The sequence below is a fragment of the Gigantopelta aegis genome, chromosome 10, assembly GCF_016097555.1.
Source record: "Gigantopelta aegis isolate Gae_Host chromosome 10, Gae_host_genome, whole genome shotgun sequence".
Lineage (NCBI taxonomy): Eukaryota > Metazoa > Mollusca > Gastropoda > Neomphalida > Peltospiridae > Gigantopelta > Gigantopelta aegis.
In genome coordinates, this window is record NC_054708.1 from 33,019,174 (window position 1) to 33,043,174 (window position 24,001).

At 36.3% G+C, this 24,001-nt stretch overlaps 2 protein-coding genes across 4 annotated transcripts in view; one reads left to right on the forward strand and one right to left on the reverse strand.

The window, feature by feature from the left end:
- Positions 1 to 23,939, forward strand: part of LOC121383174 — a 40,780-nt gene extending 16,841 nt beyond the window's left edge. Inside the window, exons 2-5 of one of the 3 annotated variants that reach the window (XM_041513013.1) lie at positions 4,849 to 4,973; positions 8,715 to 8,870; positions 17,312 to 18,316; positions 22,187 to 23,939. In XM_041513013.1, coding sequence (XP_041368947.1) covers positions 4,913 to 4,973; positions 8,715 to 8,870; positions 17,312 to 18,316; positions 22,187 to 23,937 — 2,973 coding nt within the window. In that variant the 5' untranslated portion in view covers positions 4,849 to 4,912 and the 3' untranslated portion in view covers positions 23,938 to 23,939. Of the gene's footprint in view, positions 1 to 4,848; positions 4,974 to 8,714; positions 8,871 to 11,786; positions 18,317 to 22,186 lie in introns of those variants that run through there. The other 2 variants (XM_041513014.1, XM_041513015.1) reach the window with 2 other exon arrangements.
- On the reverse strand, positions 930 to 1,304 carry LOC121383588. Its single transcript, XM_041513678.1, has one exon. The coding sequence runs from the start codon at positions 1,302 to 1,304 to the stop codon at positions 930 to 932; it is 375 nt and encodes a 124-aa protein (XP_041369612.1).
- Positions 23,940 to 24,001: the final 62 nt, after the last annotated feature.

Here is a 24,001-nt window from a genome sequence, read left to right on the forward strand (position 1 = left end):
AATTGGTTTAACAATGCTGGTTTTTATGTCAATATTCACATTTTTAACACTGTCCTCGTTTTCATCCAATTTTTTTCCAACTTCACTTGCGTACCACACATGAAAGCACCGTTTCAATTCATCTTTGAAAATTCTGTTGACGGTTAAATCCAATGGCTGAAGCTGATCCGTACAACAAGCAGGAATGTACACAATCGAAATGGTTTTTTTTGTTAACAGTTCGCGTATTTTCTCCGTTCTGTGAGCTTTGTAAATGTCAAAAAGACACAAGGCTTTTTGATCACGTGGCAGGCCAAGTTCTTTTCGGGTCGAGGTCACATACGGGTCAATGACATTCTCAATAAACTGGAGCATGCTCGATTCGTTACTCCAATGTGTTTCTGTGTGAGTAACGTCCCAATCATCAGGAAATTTTATATTTGGATGACACCGGTCTGTTTTTCCCGCATAGATTACCTGTGGTGGTAACATCTCTCCACTCTTAGTGATTGCTAGCAAAGCCGTAATTTGACGTTTGTCGTCCATGCCCGATATCGTCACCTGTTTTGCACCTCGTTGTTCCATTGTCCAATCGCCCCCGGGAATGAGTGAAACTCCAGTCTGGTCCCAGTTGATTATCAACTTGTCAGAAATATAATCTTTACTCACGGCATCAGACACACATTTAAGAAACACCTTCTTAATCTCCTCGAAATCACAAGGAAGTTTTTTCATGTCTTTTGTCCCTTTACGTTTAACAAACCCCATCCAACGCAACAACGATCTAGCCCAAGGAACAGTTAACTCTACGTCACCTCCGAATTCTTTTAACATGGATTTGTGTCTTTTCCGTAGAATTCCATCTGCTGCCGCCAAAACCATTCTAACATTTATTACTGCTCCTGCCAATCGTGTCTTTTTAATCCAGAGTTTTACTTCTTCTTTATCTCCTAACTTTGGTCGTTGCCCTCGCTGTGCTTTAACCAGTTGACGTGGCGCGTCTGCTCTTTTAAGAAAGCCTTTTTCATGCTTCTTACATTCGACTCGGAGAGTTTTTTGTTCAGTTCAGTTGAAAACTTTCTTGTGTCCTTCATGACTCCTTTTTTAATAGCATAGACAGCTATTTTTGCCCGTACGTTTTCATCATAATTTTGATATTCACCACGCTTTATCTTTTTTGGATTTTCTTCTGACGTCAGCTTGTTGACTGACGTGTTTGCTGCGACTATCGTTTCTGCCTCGTTTTCAGTCTTGCTTTCACATGGATTTGGCAAGCCGGGCGTTTTAGGTTGGAGTGAATTTTTTAACCACGAGAGTAACGACATTTTGGATGGTAGTGATTTACAAACGATCTACGCTTCTATATATAACGACTAAACACAAGCAGCCATTTATTTAATCTTAAAGAGGCCCTTTACCTGTGAAACCCTAATCGTTTGATCTGGTAGAAAGCCTACATGATCAAACGATTGTTTTTGGATCATCATAATTGTTCACTGTATAAACACTCATACTCATTTGTTTAATAAGGGATGCGCGAAATATTAATTCCGCGAACATGGCTAATTTCTTTTAGCGCGAAAATTACACCCCTCGAAAATAAATGATTTTACAGTAGTTTGCATGGTTTTATTGGCCTGTACATCCTTTGTGGGGATCAGCTAATACTTTGTCAGAACAGTTCAGGTCTACTTGGAGAAAGTAATGGCATCTTGGGATTATGGAACATGCTGGACGCTGTTGAATTAGTTTGAGGTCAGGTTAAGTTGAAAAGAAATGTTGAAAACTTGAATCATTTTCTTTTCATGAATACTTAACCTGATGTCAAGTTTTTTTTACCCACCCAACCTCCCTGCTTTTGGGTATATCAAAGACCATGGTATGTGCTATCCTGTATATGGGATGATCCATATAAAAGTTTTCTTGCTGCTAATCAAAAAGAATAGCTCATGAAGTGGCAGCAGCAGGTTTCGTCCCTCAATATCTGTGTGATCCTTAACCATATGTCCGACGCCATATATAACCTTAAATAAAAATGTGTTCAGTGCATCGTTAAATTAAACATTTCCTTCCTTCCTTCCTTCCTTCCTTTCCTGCTTTCGTTTCTCTGGACAATGCTGCTCACGGGAAAGAAGGAAGCTTCAATCATGTTACTGGAACAGAAAGCAGAGAACTGATAGGAAGATTTTAAACCATACCATTTGGTGTTGGGAATGTTGAAACCAGTCAACTATTATAGGGAAAATGCCATTAGTTTGAGGTTATGTTAAATATTCTTGAAAAGACAAAACGATACAAGGTTTATTTAAATATGAAAAACATTTGTCCTCTTTCCACATTGCCAAGCCAAAGAATTTCTCTCTTTACTTAAACTTTGAAAAAAATATATTACAATTGCCTGGTGATTTTGGTATTTATTTATTTCAACTTATTGTCATGTTTATATCCAATTAAGGTTCAAGCACGCTGTCCTAGCTGGGCATACACCTCAGCTATTTGGGATGCCTGTCCAGGACAGTGGGTTAGTTGTTAGTGAAAGAGAAGAGGGCGTAGTGACCTTATATCTACCCATTGAGTCATTTAAAACTCGCTCTGGGTGCGAGTCAGTATCGGGCCGCGAACCCTGTACCTATCAGCCTTATGTGCGATGGCTTAACCACGACACCACCGAGGCCAGTTGATTGTGGTAAATAAAATGTGAATAAAATTCCAATCAGGTTTATACCTCAACTAACTTTATGACAAGAAAACTCCTAAGAAATGTATATCTAGAATAATGTGTTCTGAAGCAGGCATCAAAATAAGTCAAGAATGATTTGAATAATGATCATTTAGGTCACCTGTCCAGGATTTGACCACGTCACGAAAGTGGAGAACGGTACTTCATTTTCCACAAACCTTTCTAAATAAAACAAACAAAAAAATCACCACCACCTAAATTCTATTCAGTTGTATGCTGTTTAAATATAAATTATGCAAACAAGTATCATTACAACAGTGGTATGAATAAATAGCAATGAGTCAGTGTGTTTATGATGGACTGATAATGGGAATTGTAAACTACATAAATGTGTGTCGTCAGGGCGTTGGATCTCACTAATTGGAGCAGAACAGGCTTTCGGTAATAATAGCTGGTAAACAGTTACTCATATTCAGATATGCATTTCAAGTTGGCTGCTTACATTTATTAATGTATAATTAAATTCTGTTAACATTTATTACAATATAACCCCATCACATTGGTCCAGCCAATGCAACCTGAGTTTGTTAAAGGGACAGACCCTAGTTTTTAAACACTACAGCATATTTTTCACTATTACAGCTGCTTATGATCACTGAAGTCAAACATTACTTATATTTTATTCTTAAGATTATCCATTTCCGTCGAACCAAAGTTTTTCTGGTCATCCTGGTGTTTGTAGTACCAAATATTTCATTTTTCATATTATTAAAAATACACGTGCGTCTCAGAAGTAGCAGTTTATTGATTCAAGTTCGTCCATTTTTAAGGATATTACCTGTTTTATATAATGTTAAAGACTTTTTTTTCACTCTACTGTAACTTTATCCAAACTTTAGCCTACAGGTTTGTAAATTAACTAAACTTAGTGTCCATTTTTATATGCCCATCTATGATGGGTCATATTATGGTATAGCATTGTCTGTCCGTACATCCATCTGTCAGTCCGTCCGTATGTCTGTCTGTCTAACATTTTCATGTCCGTCTGTAACATTTTCATGTCCGTCTGTAACGCTTTCTTGTCCGTACCATATCCAGCATACAGATGCATACAGGACCATCAAACCTCACATGTAGGAACCACTTGGGATGGTGGTGTGCCGTGTACTATTACTAGGTCACTGTGATCTACTTTTCAAAGTCTACTGCATGCACATAACAGTAAATCCTTGTCCAAACAATATCTTGCTTAAGCATGCAGCACATGCTGCGACAAGTGGAGATTTTTGTCACCGGAGACAGAAATCTCCGCTTGTCTCAAAACCCTGCACACTAGGAGACCAGTGCGCACACTTGGCGACGACAGGAGATTTTTATCGCCGACTATCGCACATTTAACCCTTATATTTAACCCTTATTGTGTATTAATCTCTAAAATTTGTGTAGCAAATGGCAACATAACACTGAACAAATTGTTCCTTGACCGTGGAAATTAATGGATACATTTCTAATAAGTTTTAAAAAGATTATAATAAGAGAACTGCTGTTTAAAATTTGTCAAAGTACTTGAAATGCAGTGTTCAATTTCAAAAGATTTCAAGTCAATAACTACTTAGCAGGGGCACTTGTACATTGATCAAGATGTCGATCAGTATCTAAACTTTTAGTATTTATTTTTATGAGCGGGATGTACAGGTACATAACCCAGTGGTAAAACGCTCGCTTGATGCGCGGTCTGTTTGGGATCGATCGCCGTCGGTGGACCCACTGGACTATTTCTCGCTCCATCCAGTGCACCATGACTGGTATATCAAAGGCCATGGTATGTGCTGTCATGTCTGTGGGATGGTGCATATAAAAGATCCCTTACTACTAATGGAAAAATATGTAAATATATTTTTCTGTTAGTAGCAAGAGATTTTATACATGTATATGCCACAGACAGGTTAACACATACCATGGCCTTTGATGTACATTTATATACCAGTTGTGGTGCACTGCTGGAACTAGAATGGGCCGACCGACGGGGATTGATCCTGGACCGATCGTGCATCAGGCAAGTGTTTTATCACTCGGCAACCTCCCTATCCAATATAATAATAACATCAAACATTACAGCATTGTTTGATAAATATTTATGTAGCTTTAACTCTAGAAAAGTTAATTATATATATATTTAATTATTTTAGATATGTAGCATCCATTAATGCATCAAATATGGAACATTTGTAGCATTGAGTGCAGTTGGTACTGATGGCGCATCATGAAAACCAAGACAATGGCAAGATGACAAACCAACAACGTTACAGTTCAGGTACTTTTTATATATTTTTTATTGAACTATAATGATGGGGGGGGGGGGGGGGGGGGGGGGATATGTTATCCTGAAGTCTGACATTCTTAACACATTTTGTAGTCCTTGTAATTTAAAAAAACGAGAGAAAAAGAAGAAAAAAACCCCAGATAAAACATTTGAGGAACATATTTTTACAAACTTGTTTCAGTTTTAGGTGATTGTAGTTACGTAAATGAATGGTTACAGAAATGATGTTTATGTATGCCTAGACCTTCCAGTTAACAGCACATATTTGTTAGATATATACAGCTGTTATTAATATTTCCCCACATTCTTCATGAACATGATGTGAATACATACAACTTAACAACTTTTATTGAATCCCACCATGATTACTATCATTTGGTCTAGTCGTACCAGGATTGAAAATTAACATGAAAACCATGGTTTCCAGCAGGGCTAGTTGAAAGAAAAATCTTACTGGCCCTTCTCAAATTCAACTAGCGGCAGCCCTCCAATTTAACTGCACAGCGAAAATCAAAACTAGCATTTTCTTTGTTGAAAAATAACCATGTATATAGCAGGGCTTGAAACGGCCTGTGGCCAGGTCGCCTAATGCGACCAAAGTCCCATTTGGGTGACTTAAATATTAAAAAATAATGGTGTTAGTCGCCTAAATAGTATTATTTGGGTGATCTTCTCTCTGTAATATATGAGCCACCATTATACGTGACCTACCCCTGGGAGACGAGTCATGCCATACAATTTTGCGTTGCGTTGATGATTTAAACGAAACATTATTAACATTTTGTAAAATTGTACAAAAATAAGTAAATAATTTGCTCAAGTCAGTGTTTTCTTTTAATTTTTCATTTCAATATCATGTTTGTTGGTATCTTTGCTATGTAGAAGTGTTTCTGCAAATCAATATTATTTTATTAAGCACATTTCATATGCTTACTTAAATGTTTCACTTAAAAACTGAAATATGAATATTTTGTGTATGGGCTACCTAAAGTAAGTTTGGGCCACTGAAAATGAAATTTTAGTGGCCCAGATTATTTGTTTTTGGACCACCATATTTTTTGGCAAGTTTCGAGCCCTGTATAGTCTGTTTGCATCAAAACGAAAACGATGTCAAATTGGCATGTAACTTCATAATGAATGAAGTTAAAATTCATATTAAAAAACATATTATTAACTTTTAAACCCATACCAACCCAAATAACTTTTTTTGAAAAAGAAATCTAGTATAAATAAAAACGTTTCTTTACAATTTACAATTGAATGATACAGATTAAATATAATTTTTAATACAGGGGCAAAGAAAAATGCTAGAACAGCCAATTTATGCAGCTTGACGTGCATTGTCTCTGAAATACTCAATATTCAGTATAAAGAGACTAAAACCTTAAAATTAATCTGGGAGTGGCAGTCCTCTATGGTGATGCAAAAGGGATGAACTGTAGTAAAGGATTTCCTTGGGAGTGGCTGTCCTATAGACAAGGCACTAGATAAAGAATGATGGAATCATTCACTATTTTCCCAAATACCCATTCGACTCTGCATTGTGCAGAGATACGGCTCTGATCTCGTATTACGGTTTTATCAGATTACATTGGATGTTTCATCAACATTTAACCCATGCAGTTTTATAAAAAAAATATATATATATATTTACACTGAACTTCCAAAACAAAGTTATTTGAGATGGTACATGGGTTTACAATTTAATAAATTACTATGTTTTTATATGAATTTGATCTTATCATGCCAATTAATTGACTTTTGGAATAATCTCTGTAGTACTGTGTGTTCATTATTCGTGTGAGTTAAAACTATAAGATGAATTTTGATTTTGTCCCAGAATAAAATACTAGTAAGCCAATTTAATATGATTACTTTGTACCATAACATTTAATAATAATAAAAATAGGTCTACTAGATAATTATGGCATATCCAGTCCATTCCAATAAGCCAACGACTTTAAAAAAAACAATTCAAGTGTCTACAATACGTTTTGAGCTATATTTGTTCACAGCCCCAGACAAAAATCGTAGAAGCTGAGGCTGAGCCTGGTCAGTCTGCTGCTGTCAAAATATAGAACATGTTCTATAATATCATCTTCTGTCAGATCTGTAGTTAGCGTAAGCAGAGACGCGGTCGGTGTCTTTTGTCACATTGGTCATTCGATTCAATTTCAGTGCGTTTCTTTTCTAACTGGTACCATACTCGCCAGAATCTAAAATCGATGGTCGCCTACCTTTGTAAAATTCTTGGTCGCCCTTAGCCAATAAAGGTCACCACAGTCGACTGCTAATTTTCAACCCTGTTACACATGTATGCATATTGACGTCCAAAAGAAACTATACCAATACTCTTGAGAGACTACTGAAGAAAAACTAATTTGTTGCATGTTTAAAACCTATATATTCATGAGAGTGGTGTTTTGGCATATGAGGAACAAAATTTCATTCCATAAAAGCAGAAACATTTAACCACCATTTTATTTTCATTATCAAAATTATAAAGGAAATTAAATCAATTTTGTTTTGGTATAGTTTCTTTTGGACGCCAGTATATATGGCAAGTTGCATGTACTTGTGCAATATTTGAAAAACATTAGAACAGAAAATACATGTATGTAGCTCAACATTTGATTTCTAAGTGTTTACTGTTAGGGTTTAGGCTGTCTTTTTTTTTTTAAATGTGATAAAATTAATTAAATTGAATTGGTGAAGTATGTTTATTCAGACTGTGACATGAAAAAATTGAGCTGTCATTCGCCAAATCAGCAAATGTAATTTAAAGTTGAATTTGGCAAATATCTTTACCAATTTCCCCAAAAGCTAATTCGAAAACAGTGTTATTTATGTATAGATATAGAGCTAGTTTTGAAAATATTGCTGTTTAACTAAATGTTACTTGAATTTGGCTACTGATTTGCTGATCAAATTTGCTAAATTGTTATTAATATTTGGTATGTGTCCAGCTTAAATGTAGTTAAAAATTGCACCTCTTACTTACATGTAGATTGTGTGGAGCCATTATATTGCACAATATTGTAACTTTCCTTGATCTTGATGTAGAGCGAGAGTGATAGATACCCTTAAACGTCGAGTTCTGGGTATTATTTTTGTAAATACGGGTTCTTTGTTAAAAAGATGCCTATCGAAACTTTAAAAAAGGAAAAAGAGCATTACCAGAATTGATTTTAAAAAAAAATCCTGATTTAATCCACTTTATGGAAATGGTCATCTTTACATAACCAGATGTGAAATGACTACCAGAATATGATTAAACAATGTATATACAGTAGCATCTCATTGGGTCAAACTCGGAAAGGTTGAATACACCACAATGTTAGAACCAAAAACAAAGTCCTGAGTTACACTTGTAAACACGTTAATTACTGACTGAATAGTTAGGTCAAACTACCCAATGGGTCGAACACTTTTCTCGAGCACTGACAGAGTTCGAGCCAACGGGATTCAACTGTACTTAAATGGTAGGAGTTTCCATCTAGAGAATGACAATGAAGCCTTTGAAGATAAAATTTGATTTCAAGACCGATTTCTCTTGTGCCAACGATTGCAGTGAATTTGCTTTATATGAAGTATGTGTAGGTGGTCCGGGTATGCATCTTTCTAAATGCACAAGACTCGTATTTGTGACCCGACTATCCCTTTAAGGTTCACTTAATACATTTGGTACAGATGAGGGAATATCAGTTTATTTTTGACATGTAAATCTTACAGGTAGTCCAGTGATGTCTCGTCTTCTGGGTACCAGCACAGCAGAAAACCGAGGGAACATAAAACAGTTCATTTTGAGACCACCTCCACCATACAGTGTGCAGAAAGCTCCCCAGCACACAGTTCAGTCGAGCCAGCAAACACAGAAGTATCAAGAAAGTAAGTTCTAATCTGTAATTTTATTGATGTTGATCTGTATCCACACAGACAGACCTTTTTATAAAGTGCTGCATCTTTTGCACATTGTCTATCATAAACATTTGTTCTCATCTCAGGCCCTAATCTAAAATTGAAAAAGTAGGAGCGACTTCTGCCTTCTCTGAAGAAAGGGGAGAAGTTTGATAAAAAGAGGCAACGTGAACATTTATCAGTACATTTCGTAATCTTTTGCCAATTTCCGCGTTCAGTCGGGAAAATTCCAAATTTTACACTCAGTTCTAATGGTAATATTTCTATATAAAATAATACTTCTGATAATAAACTTTAAACAAAACAGTTGTATATTTCATTAAAAACGTGATATTATTAAATAGTTAATACTGTTAAAATTATGTTAAAATTAAAGTATTAATTAGTATTTTCTGGCATTACTGAAATCAATGTGGCCGAGGATTAACAATGCCTGACTGGTCACAGCATATGATGCGACACGCATCACTTTGAAAAACAATAGCCCAGTTTACAGGTGTATCTGAAGAATGTCAACATTAGATTACGACATGTATTTAATCTCTTCACAACAGATTGATTTTGATAATAAATTGAACAAGGTAAAACGGAGCCAAATGCCAAAACATGCACACACAAATGGCCGCGATTTAACTGCATCTGCATTGAAATGTATAGGCACACACACAAGGAGGTTTTGAGGCTCATAAACCCTATCCCCCATCCCTACCCTTCCTGCAAACACCTATCACCCCCACCCCAATTAGAATGTTTTAATTTTGTGTCTGTATAACATACATGTGTTAAACAATGCAGTGGGATCGCGGGAGGGAGTGGGCAAGGGAGTAAAAGAACTATTACACAGTATCATACACAAGCCTGGGTCTAGGATTATATTTTGGGGGGGGTGTGGGATGGGGTACAGCATCTTTTTCCAGTAAAAAATAATTAATAAAAAGTAAAAGTACTTTGCGACAAAGTTTAAACCCTTACTCCCCACTCATTGGATCACAAACAGTATATGCAGGTTTTCATTTTAAAAATTAAGGACTGACATTGCTGTTTTGGATTATGATAACGTATATTTGTTACATAAATAGCTATATTTATTTGCATATACTCGTCGGAATATAACGAGTGGGGTAGTGGGGAGCTGTATATTAATTTGACGAGAGCCCTCTCCCACCACATCCACATCCACACGACCCCTACATCCACACCCACACTACTTACAGGGTGGCAGGCCAATTTTTTTATGAATTAAATGAAAATGTCCAAATCTGGATTTTTTCCTTAATGCGAATAGCTAAAGGGAGAGGCAGTTGACCCCCAACTCCTCATCTCAGACGCTTAACCATCGCTATATTAAAAAAAAAAAAAAAAAAACCCACACTTGTTTTCTCAGTCAGTCTGTTACAGTTGGTGGTGAGGGATTGTAGGGGTGATGGTAATGAATAACTTAATTTACACTATTCTCAAAGGACGAAATGCAAGTCTACCAACATACATTAATTATGATCTGCCCTAAGTTCAACATTTCGCAACCGTTTGCATGCTATTTGATTGATTGTCAGTTTGGTTCAACATGAGGTGCGTAAACCAGTCTAGCTGACATTTTTCTGCTCAGTAAGGTTGAACACTGCCCTGTTGTTGGTGAACGCACATGCGTACAAATAACAATTTAAAAGTAACACGTGAGAAGTTGAAAATGACAAGTTACTAGTATTACCACAATGTGGGTGCAATTAATGTGCAGTGCAGAATACATAGGACTGGAGTACAACACTGTAATATGGAATAAAACAAAACAAACAAACATCACATGTATTAAAAGAGCTGACAAAGCAGCAAAAGTAAAGCTGTGATTGCCAGGGGCCCATAAGGCATAGGAACAATATTTGGAGTGGTGGTGGTGGTGGGTGGGGTGGGGTGGGGGGCAAGCCAGATTTTTATATTTATATACTGGGACCAAACAAGCAAACAATTTTATCTTCAGTGGGAGCATGTGCCCTGCATGTCTCTCCCCCCACCCCCCAATTTGCAGTTCCTATTGTGTCAAGCACTCCATACTGAATATTTGTTTTATGAACAATATTGCACTTCTTAAAAAAACACCAAAAAACAACTCTCCAGAGGTGTTAAAAATGTATTCATAATTGTACAATGTGCAAGGCGGCAAACATCTAAATCAGGTTTATTTCAGATGTTTAAGTTTTGTTTATTTATATGAATATTGATTCAAAAGTAAATTATGCTGCATTGTGTTAGCTGCCCAATCTAGATGAATAAATAGGTAATGTGATGGTAGCGAGTCAACTAAACATGGCCAAAGTCCAGAAAAGTTTTGACCGAAACGAAACAGACACGGACTTGAGACAGAAAATGATTCAAACCAGCCTACAAGTTAACAACCCACGCATGCCCCCGGACTTTCCCCTTCGCTTTACCGGCCTCGGTGGCGTCGTGGTTAGGCCATCGGTCAACAGGCTGGTAGTTACTGGGTTCGGATCTCAGTCGAGGCATGGGATGTTTAATCCAGATACCGACTCCAAACCCTGAGTGAGTGCTCCGCAAGGCTCAATGGGTAGGTGTAAACCACTTGCACCGACCAGTGATCCATAACTGGTTTCACAAAGGCCATGGTTTGTGCTATCCTGCCTTTGAGAAGCGCAAATAAAAGATCCCCTGCTGTTAATCGGAAAGAGTAGCCCATGAAGTGGCGACAGCGGGTTTCCTCTTAAAATCTGTGTGGTCCTTAACCATATGTCTGATGCCATATAACCGTAAATAAAATGTGTTGAGTGCGTCGTTAAATAAAACATTTCATTTCTTCTTTTTTTCTCCTCTTCGCTTCAGTGATCAAGACAAAAGTGTGTTTATTATGTGTTGTGTTTTTGTGTGTTCCAGCTAGGTGTGTATTCGTGATGTCAAGTATTCCAGTGATGTGCATTATTAAATTTCTGCGTTTTCTGTGGATTCGTGATGTTTTGTGTGACTGTAACTTTCCATGTTCCTGTAATGTACTGTTTTTATAACGATGTGTGTTTCTGTGTTTTTCTATATGTGATATGTGTTCAGTGTATTTTCAAACATTTTTGTGACTTAGGAGACGACCCCGGCCACCCGCACACCCTGTCGTCTGTGAGGCCAGGGTTACCAACAAACTTGGTGTGTTCTGGGGACATGTGTTTAAAATGTCTGTGTTGTATATATGTTCAATTGTATTTTGTTTGTATATATTATTTGGAATTATTGTCACGTGTATATATGTCAGCACACCCACCCACCATGAAAATTGGCTTTGAAAGCGCTCCCTTATTTTTAAACAGCTTAGTAAAGAAAAATTAGATATTATCTGTCTACAAGAAACACATTTTAATGATAAAGATAATTTTAAAGATTTATTTAAAGACTTTAAGGGTAAATATTTTCTAAATTCATGTAACATAGGTCGAAAATGGGGAGTAGCTATTTAATTAGACAAGGGTTAGAAATTAAAGTGATTAACATTCTTAAAGATGCAGAAGGGAGAGTTTATAAGTTTACTTTGCCAATTTAAGAGCCAGGTAATTAACATAGTTAATCTGTATTGTCCAGTGAACCCATGCCACAGGGCTGAGTTTATTGCAAGCTGTGTAGATTACTTTTTCACAACACATGACCAACGAACCAACACATGACCAATGAACCGTGACTATTCACGTTGTTTGCAGTGACTTTAATTGTGTGAACAACACTACGCTTGACAGGACAGTATCGAAGAAACGAGGTAAGGGGCTCTGTAGGGATAAAAGAACTTAACACAATAATAGACGTACACGCATTACAGGACGCTTACAGACATTTATACCCAGATAAGGCCTCTTATACATACCACAGTGAAGCATACAAAACATATTCACACATTGATCACATTTTAATCTCAGGACAGTTTATTTCTGGCCTGAAAGAAGCTGGTGTGTCTCAGTGCTTTTACACCGACCACAAGCTTGTATGCATGGGCAGAGTTTATTTTCGACGAGACTAACCGAGGACCGGGACTATGGGCTTGTAACAATAGTGTCTTGAAAGATAAGAATTACGTAAATTTAATTTATGATTTTTGGCAAACATGGAAATCTTAAAAGGGCAACTACCAAGACTTATTGTTTTGGTGGGATTTGGGTAAAAAGAAAATTAAAATGCTGACTATTGATTATTGTAAACAAAAACGTAGGACAGAACAGACTTACATTTATAACTTAAAACAAGACAAAATATTCTTAACACAATTAGACAAACTTGGACAGTTGGACAACTATACAGAATTAATTAATGTACAAAACAAGATTAAAGATTACGAACATTTACAATTACAAGGGGCTAGAATTAGGGCCACGGTTAATGAAATTGAACAAGGTGAAAAATGCACTTCTTATTTCGTTGATCTTGAAAAACAAAAAGCTAATAATAAATACATGCATTCACTAATAACCGAAGATGGAACAGTAATTGACACACAAGACGAAATTTTAAATGAAAATACTAAATTTTACAAAACATTATACACATCTGAAAAGACGGACGTTTCGGCACAAAATTATTTATTAAATAAAATGACAGACATTAATTGATGAAGACAGATGAGTGCAAAGGGGAAATAACTCTTGACGAAGTTTCATCTGTGATTAAATCTTTTGCCAATGTTAAACACCCGGCTGTGATGGCTTGACTGCGGAATTCTACCAGAATGTTTTTGGTTTAATTGGTAGTGATCTGGTAGAAGTAATTAACGATGCTTTTAATTAGGAAAAACTAACTTTCACCATGTGTCGTGGTGTAATTGTTTTAATTTGGAAAGGTAATGAAAAACAACTCCTTAAAAACCGGGGACCTATTTCTTTATTAAATTGCGACTACAAAATTATCACAAAAGTTTTGGCTAGTAGAATTAGAGAATTTTTACCAAAAATTATTCATCCAAATCAGAAATGTTCATGCAGTTAAAGGCAGATCAATTCATGACGGAGCATTATTGATAAGAGACTTAATAGAATATGTTAATCGTAATAATTTACCTGGGTTAATACTTTCCTTAGATCAAACGAAAGCTTATGATAGGGTAGAATGGGATTTTTTGTTTAACGTTTTACAAAAATTTAATTTTGGGCCAAATTTTATAAAAATGATTAAAACATGTTATACTAATATTCAGTCAGCTGTTAAAGTTAATGGGTATGTACCAAACTTCTTTAATTTCTCCCAGGGTATTAGACAAGGGTGCCCGATCATCACTGTTCTATATATTTTGGTAGCGGAAACTTTGGCTGAAGCTGTTCAGGAAAATTCCAAAATTAATGGGATCACTTTACCAGATGGCTTCGTGAGTAAGTGGGTAGGCTATTCGGACGACGATAACGCAACTTTATCTGACTTTGACTCAGTTAAACAACTTTTTAACATTTCATACATTTAACTTTTATACAAATTCATTTTCAGAAAACCAACGGTTTCCTAATGGGTAAACTTAGGTATGAGAAAGACACTCTTCTTGATGTAAGATGGACCAATGATAAGATTAAAATATTAGGTTTCTACTTTGGTAATATTGATGTTTCAGCAGATAAATGGGAACCCAAAATTCAAAAAATGAGAACAATTTTAAATATATGGAGTAATAGAAAATTAACATTGCATGGTAAAGTAGTTGCTGTAAATTCGCTTGCATTTGGTATTTATTAAATGTTTTGGAACTTCCAGAAAAATATGCTAAACAAATTGATACAATGATTTTTGATTTTATTTGGAGCTATAGAAAACATTTTATATCAAAAGAGCAAATTCAACTTCCTAAGGAGTTAGGAGTTGTAAATATTCAGCTAAAAATTAAAGCACAAAGAATTAAATTTTTAAGTAGATTTTTGAGTTTAGAGGGCGAAGGGAATTGGAAATCTTTAGTAGATTACTTTTTAGGCCAATATAAAATTTACATATCGATAGACACACTCTAAAATGTAAAATTGCAAATAAAAAAACAGAATTTTAAGTCAATGCTGAACATTTACAAAGACATACTACTAATTTGGGATGAACTTGACATTATACGCGACACAGAGAGTTATCAACAGATTCTGTATGAACCTCTCAATAACAACCCGACTAACACATACGTAGAGAAGGACTAAATTTAGTCAAGAGACATATGGGACTTGGGGACAAACGACTTTATGGACTTTGCTGGTTGCTCGACTAGCGCGGCATTTTATCACCTAATAAAAGACCTACAGGACAACTTTCCGCGACCGCTATTATGGACATTAAAGAATGAAGACTCCTTTGATGGTGACTTAGACGCCATCTTTCGTATCAACGTAGGTGATACGAATAAAGATGTGACAGTCGCGAAAACTAAAGACATTTACACAGTTTTGTTATTAATGAACTCACAAAGACGCATCGTTTAAGACCAGATGGAAAACCATTTTTACTGAAAGCATAAATTGGGAAAATGTTTGGCAAACACTAAATTCCGGCCTAATTGAAAATTATGATTTTGATTTAATTTATAAAATGATTAGAAATGTAATTGCAGTTAGAAAACATCTCTATGATTGGAAGATTGAGTCCACTCCCATGTGCCTTGTGTGCAACGGAGTGGACTCAGTCTTACATGCCTATTTTCACAGCAATAAAACTAGACTATTTATTAAACAAATTGAACCCATTTTTAAAAAACTTTTTGAATACAAATTCAGATTAAATCCATATAGAATGATTTTTGGAATTAAACATAAACCTGGCAACTATGTGTCAAACTTTCTCTGGAGTAAATTTATTATTATTAGAGGGTGATAAGCCATGTAATGAAATGGCACTTTTCAAACATTTAGTATATATTCAAGGGTTGAAACACAATATTTTGCCGCATTAGAACGGCCCAATAGAAGAGAAAAATTCTTAAAACACTGGTGTTTCGAAGGGGTTGTTGCCTCGTGCAATGACGCCTTCGACATTATGTATCAACTATGAACATTATTGGCTAATTTTGCACAAAATGTAGAAAAAATAGGCCTGGACCTCCCGGCTTGTAGCTTTGGAGACCAGGCCCGCAAACCAGGTTAGAATCTTTTAACTAATCAATTTTAAACAACATACACTAAAGTATAAATGAAATCAAGAACACAAGCATGCAGTGAATATATATTTTATTATGATACAAGCACAAACACTTTTAATGTACATATATTTTTAACATTCAAGGAGAACCTGGTTAATTGTAAATAGGTAGGATATTGATAAATAAATGGGGCAGTTAACCAGCAAATTGTCTGGTAGTGCCCGAAACATAAAAAAAAAAAAAAAACCCATGTTTTAAAGGACAGACACTTGTGGGTGTTCATGATACATCACAGGGTGTACACTTCGGGATTGTTTTTCACTTGCCATTTAGGTGAGTCATGTCAGCACATTGACTTGCCTGTGCAATTTTTGAGTTACTCGATTTTATTTTTAAAAATAAAAAAGAACAAATGTATTTGACATAGGAGATCAGTTTCAATGGGCATACGCATCTTGAATTATTATCAAAAATAACTTTTTGGTTGTTTTACAACATTACATGATGGACATTCCAAAATAATATGCTGTAATGAAAGCCCAAAATTTTGTCGCCAGGCGGGTAACTCACGATACAATTTTGACTTGCCCGATGTTGTTTTCACTCACATGGGTGACCGGGCGACCGTAAAATGCAGACCCTGCATCACATTACTGGCTGCAAGCCCTGAACTTTTTGATCACTCTACAGGGCTGGCATACAAAACACTATGATATTGAATAATATGTGTGATAAAGATTAAATATTTATGATGGTGATTGAGCCATGCAGATACAAGAAAGGTTTTATATAGTACAATAAAAAATAAGTGCAGTGAAACCTGTCTGAACTGGATCACACCGAGGACCAAATATTTATCCGAGTTAGACCGGATGCGTTTCAGAATTTAGAAAATTCGGGACCATGAAATTTGGCCTGTTTTGACAGGATTCCCATTTGTTCAGGGTCTGGTTTAAACAGGTTTCACTATATATGTATTTCAAATAAAATAAAACTGTAATTCTGTTTCAGTTACTGAATTCTGTTATTCCTTCTGTTTTTCCAGGATCATAGAAAAATAATGCCATCAGCAGTGTTACTGCCAGAAAGAAAGTTTTGTGCAATTGAATATTTATAATGGTTTAGGGCTATGGTTAAGAAAATCATACAGTAATGATAAGTGTCATTAATTTTGTCAAAAGGTTAACTTAAAAATATAAATCTACAAACAAATTTGGGTATGGCGCCATACTCATTTTACCCTCTGGCAGAAACCCTGATCAGCTATTGTCCAGTGTGCATCAAATAAAATTACTGAGATCTAAATTAATGTAGGTAAATTATTATTTCTTTTCAGCTTTTTATCCCAGTTCTGATGTCTACCAAGGAACGGTTCGGAGTACTCAAAGTGAGCAGATACCGTGTTTCAGTTCCGCACCCAGTGTCATGACACCGCATCATCGTTTACAGCACAATCAGCAAGGTCAGTTGCTTCGGAAACAGGATGAGTCAAATTACCTCAGAGAACAACAACCCTTGCATCAGCAAACAAAAACCCAGCAAAGTACGACTCAAACATTCTGGCAGCAAGACATGCCTGGTGTGGTTTCTAAAGACAGCAGTGTGCGCCAGTACCAGCCAACCACAAACCAGCTGCCTCGGGCCACACCAGTGGTTTCTAAAGACAGCAGTGTGCGCCAGTACCAGCCAACTACAAACCAGCTGCCTCGGGCCACACCATTGGTTTCTAAAGACAGCAGTGTGCCCCAGTACCAGCCAACTACAAACCAGCTGCCTCGGGCCACACCAGTGGTTTCTAAAGACAGCAGTGTGCGCCAGTACCAGCCAACCACAAACCAGTTGTCTCGGGCCACACCATTGGTTTCTAAAGATAGCAGTGTGCGCCAGTACCAGCCAACCACAAACCAGTTGGCTCGGGCCACACCATTGGTTTCTAAAGACAGCAGTGTGCCCCAGTACCAGTCAACCACAAACCAGTTGGCTCGGGCCACACCATTGGTATCTAAAGACAGCAGTGTGCCCCAGTACCAGCCAACCACAAACCAGTTGTCTCGGGCCACACCATTGGTTTCTAACGACAGCAGTGTGCGCCAGTACCAGCCAACCACAAACCAGTTGGCTCGGGCCACACCATTGGTTTCTAAAGACAGCAGTGTGCGCCAGTACCAGCCAACCACAAACCAGTTGGCTCAGGCCACACCATTGGTTTCTAAAGACAGCAGTGTGCCCCAGTTCCAGCCAACCACAAACCAGTTGCCTCGGGCCACATCTTTGGATTCTGCAATAAGACGTGTACACACTGGGCTGGTGTCTGACTCAGAAAAACTTCATTTGACACCAAGTAGGCACTTACTTTTTTTAAAGTTTGTTTTGTAGTTATTAGAATTATCAAAGATCATAACCATAAATTACAAACCTAAATTTTGGCAGTATTTGGCAAGCATTTTGGCTTTTATTACTAATTAAAGGTAGGGTCAACTCAAACAAGAGCCATGTGTTGGAAAGATGCATACCAGGACCACCAACACATACTGACACTTTAACAAATGAAAAATGCGTAATTTTAGAGTTAATAAAAAAACATGATTATTCCTGCTAACTGGGGGCAGCCATTTTGTTTCGTTTTTGTGACATCCGGTGGGATAGCTTGGGGTGAAGTGACGTCAGCTCCTGAACATCTCCTGTATGTACAGTGTAAACAAAAGCAGTAATTTTCGACAAGGCGCTTCTCTTTGATCAACCTGACTTGTAAAACAGCATAAATGATGTAATAATATAATAAACTATTTAACTAAATATATTTCAAGTTGCATTAACGGAACAAAATGGGGTTATAGTATTTTTCTCTGTTTAATAATCCAAAGGAAAAATGTACACTATTAGGCCTGTTGATATGCAACGTTGGAGCAAAAACTACAACCCATGATACCCAAGTGATAATTTTATTTTCTTTGGGACTACGTAATTGGTCAGTTCTGTGGTTTTAAATGGAAAAGTCTACTTAATCAATAGTTTTACAGAACTATTTACAGTAATAAACCATGTCCATTACAATTTTAGGAGCGACAGGTAATATTCCACAATACCGGTATGTATTTTTGTGTCTAGACAGCGTCAATTAATTGGCTCGTATGGTTACCAATCAAATACACACCTGCCAATCAGGAATCACAGGTAGAAGCAACTAACAGCATAGACCAATTAACTAAGAAAACACTGCGTGTATCATTTCAGTACGTAGGTTAATGCATGGGCAAAACATTGTTAATTGTTTCAACTTGTTGTGTAGCCACTTTGACAATGGTATTTTATTTTGTATTGAATAATATATATATATATAGTGCTGTATATACTTATTGCTGGCTTACTGGGATGTGTATTATTACAGAACATTGCAATGTATGACTATTTATCATCCCGCAAAAACCAGGTAGATTATGTTTCTCTAGTTCTAAGGCTCATTCCTGATGTTACGCGTTAAGTATTACGTAACCACCAGCTCGCCAGAGGGTGTACTCACTGAGATGGTACAAAATGGCTGCGCCCGTTATATATAATAGCCGTCACATTTAACCGTTTTATTAATTAACTATACGATTATACGTGTTGATATTAAGCAATAATGTGCATTATATATCGTTAAATATGCATACCAGACCAAATGCCTTAATTGTCCTCTCCTTTAAGCTTGGGGATACGGGGCCCATCAATAGGCATAATGGCATTCCTGCAATAAGATATAGATATAGATGTGCAAATTGGCAGATCCTGGGAAACAGCCATCCACCAAGTTATCCATTAATATTCAATATAAACCAAGACTATTGCAATAGTCTTCTCCAGGGTTTCTGCCAGAAAGACATTTTTGGGTATGGCGCTATAGAATTGAATATTACAATGTGTGTTGTGAATGCAACCACAATCGACAAGGGGTATAGGGCCTCCTACAGAAAGAAAATGGGTTAAGTTTAGGGTTAGGGTTAAGAAATACAATGATGATAAGAGTAATTAATTTTGTCAAAATCTGCACAAAAATTTGGGTATGGCACCATACCGGGTTTACCCTCCTGTTCTCATAAAATGTTATCCCTTAAAGGCATACTGTCAAAGATTTAAGGATCTTATTTCTCTAAAAATGAATAATAAATAAAAAATTACATTAATTGTTGGAAACCAAATCTAGCTATCACATCACATTAACTGAACCATGGTGGAGTGAAATCCATGTCATCTCTCTTGGCAATTTTAGTTTTTGAATTATGGACCATTGCCATAATTCAATTATTTTTACAAAATATCATTAATAAATGGAGTATGGTGGTTATGAAGATGGCTGAATAAAGTACATTTAGGGACAAATCAAATTATAGTTGTTCAGGTAATATTTTGTTAGTCCATTAAATAGGTCAGTGGTCTGTGACAATATGCCTTTAATTAAATATGTATGTTTTCCAATACTATTTAAATAAGATCAGAATTTAATCCAAATCTATTAAATAAAATGAAACCTCTCAAAACTGGGCCATCTGTAAACCTGAATTATCTCAAAACTGGATGTTTTTCGCAGCCCCTTTTTAAATATCTGTACAGAAGAGAACCTCTGTAAACCAGAAACCTCTTAAAACTGAACATTTTACTTGGTCCCAAAGGTGTCCGGTTTAGAGGAGTTTCACTGTAATTTATTCATGTCATAAATAATCTCGAAGATTAAATTAGTTTCAATATAAATTCACTCGATGTTCATTGAACAAATCCCTTCGTCAGATATATCCAAAAAGGTGGCGTTAACTCTATCCTTATCTTATTTGTATTTAAATTAGGTTTCATACCCTAATTATAGTATTCCCTTTTGACTAACATAAAATGTGATGCCTTTGATAACTAGATGTATGGAATAGCAATAAATGATATTACTTAATGTAAATATAACAAGTGTAATGGGCCTCTCTAAAATGTATCTGAGACCTTATTCACAAAGCATGGGTAGCTGTTTACGTGCAAGTAAGCCCAACTTAATGATGGACATAAAGTTACGGGAACTTGTTATGGGAAGCTCTTGTAATTGCATGTATTTACTTAATACAAAGTGAGTTTTAAGCTGTCATTTGCCAAATTGCCTAATGTAGATCATAGTTGAATTTGGCAAATTTATTTTATTATTTATTCTCAGTAAAAGCTACCTCATGGAAAATCCCATGCTGTTGTTTTTGCTGGCTCACAATGTTCACAGAATAAATATGTCAAGGTGTTTCAATGATGTAATTAAATTGCCGAGAAGTAATTGAGACACCTAGACCATGACCGTTATCTCACTAAAAGATGGATCAAATATGACATATATGTCATATATATCTACATCTATATATATTACTAGACATATATATATGATGATTTTGAATTGATACAGTGGTTTAGAATGCCTAAAGCCTCAGTATGTCATTCTGCAAGTGATAGACCTGTGAATGACTGCTGGGGTAAGCACTATTTTCAATCCATTTGCACTCTTTGGATGAGAAAAAAAAATCTGTAAATATTATTTTATACTGATTTGTACATTATAAACATATATAACCTTCTGTTTTCATAATACAAGGTATATTAACCATCTTACTATGACAATACCATACCCACATCCACACCATACCCCTGGTTAGACCAACAAGAATCATTAATGGATTGCACTTTTAATTAAAAACCTTTTTTGTGTTATACTTGCCAACTTTATGTGCCTTGTGAATATCACTTAACACAAATGCCAAGTGCATGTAATAGTCACGGTGGAAGCAAGTAGACATTGGTGGGGCTGACATTTCTAGGGGGTTCGGGGGTATGCTCCCCTTTAAAATTTTGAAAGCTAGATGTCCTGAAATGCAATTTCCTGTATTCTACAAGTAAAATTCATCTCTGCTTTAAGATTTACTACCAATAATATTTTTGATTCAGAATTAATACATTGTATCTAGCCACCTCCCCTCCAGCCCCCCTACTCTGTATTTAAGTAACCAGTTGCGAAACTCAGTTCTAACACTTTGTTAATATGGTCTCTCTGGTCAACAATTGTTATAATAACATTTAATATTGTTCATTAGAAAAAGGAAGTGCATGTTCTGTACTTCCATTATTTATTCTTTATTACTGAACCCTGGTCCTAACATTTTAATTTTTGTCTGTATAGCTAATACACTTTTTTTTTCTTTTTTTTCCCTAACAGGCTATAGAGATGCGTTGGTGTCAGTTTACCTAAATTCAGTGATTAAAAACAATCAAAGTAGTGACATTTCCAACCCTCCAAAGGCCACAGTCATGACAACCAATACCAAATCTCCAGACGTGTTCACTAAGAGGCATTACCAGCCTTGTTCAGTTAAAAATAATGCTGTGAATGGACCAGAAAAGGGTAGAAATCTTCAAGATGAGGTTAAGGACAACTTGTCAAAAGCTGCTGTAACAATTACATCAAATGCAAAAGATGTCAAGTCCACTGAAGCAGTTAAAGTAAATAACGTTTGGTGGCCACCAAGTAAAATAATTCCAAATAATGTGAAATACATTAACCCAGTCAATGATCCTATTGAAATAGACTGTGAGGATGATGATGACAGTGGAAATACAACATTGCAACAAAAGAAAAAACTTGTTATTTTAATAGATGACGAAACTGATATTGATGACAAAGATGCTAAAAAGGAAAAGAATCTGACAGCACACAGCATGACAAGTATTACACAGCTTCTTAATTCAGATGTGAATTCAAAACATAGGTTAAATTTTGAGACCGATGCCAGACCTAGATATACTTACAGTGTAGAGAAAAAGAACATTGATTTGGACCCAGTTTCTCCGCAAGTTAAGTCTAACACACCTGCGATTGTGTCTAAAACAAATCAACTTAACAAAGATGTGAAAAGACGAACTAAACTTACTGAGTATGCTGCTGAATCGGCTCCATTTCTTTCTTCTGTAGCAGTGCAAAAACAATCTCTGGTCTCCAGTACAGGAGATCATATTAGTACAGCCGTAGCTTCCAAAGACAAGGACATCATCATCAGTGAAACCACTGCTTCCATGCCCATGTCTGAAATAGATACTAATTCCGCTATAGCTTCCAAAGAAAAAAACATTGTCAGTGAACTTACTGCTTTCATGCCCATTTCTGAAATGGATACTAATTTTACTGTAGCTTCCAAAGACAAAGACATCATCATCATCAGTGAACCCACTGCTTCCGTGTCCATTTCTGAAATAGATACTAATTCCGTCATAGCTTCCAAAGAAAAAAACATTGTCAGTGAACCGACTGCTTTCATGCCCATTTCTGAAATGGATACTAATTCCACTGTAGCTTCCAAAGACAAAGACATCATCATCATCAGTGAACCCACTGCTTCCGTGTCCATTTCTGAAATAGATACTAATGCCACAAGTGGAATTGTACTACTTGAAGCCTTTTCACTTCAACCAGAGTTTGATGCATCAGAATACAGCACTGATGATTTAGAGCATGGAACCACAAAACAGCACCATGTACCTCAAGATCATCAGTTGGCATTGTCAAGAAAAGCTTTCTTTTGTTGTGGCCTGAATGGTTGCACATTTGCCACAATTATGCCAGTGGAGTTAGAAGTGCATCAGTTGCAGTTTCATTCAAGGTCGTCACATTTTGATTGTGTTCATTGTGGGTATGTTGCAAGCAAGCCTAGCCTTCTTATTGACCATTTGCATGGCCATATATATCCTGATAATGAGATGGACAAGTTTGATGGTCATTGCAACTACTTCCAACTGTTCTTACAAACCGGTCTCTTACAAAGATTTATTATACCATATCTCACAGAGGCATTACAGGGAGACCAGTCATCCATGTTTGTTGTGCAAAGAAGTTTTTGCCACATGTTTGAGACTGATGAATCACTTGAGACGAAACATATTGACCATAGTGAAATGTCCTCATTGTTCTGCTAAAGGTATAACCAAAATTAACATCCTAAAACATATTACTCAGAACCATCCTGGATGCAATCGAGTG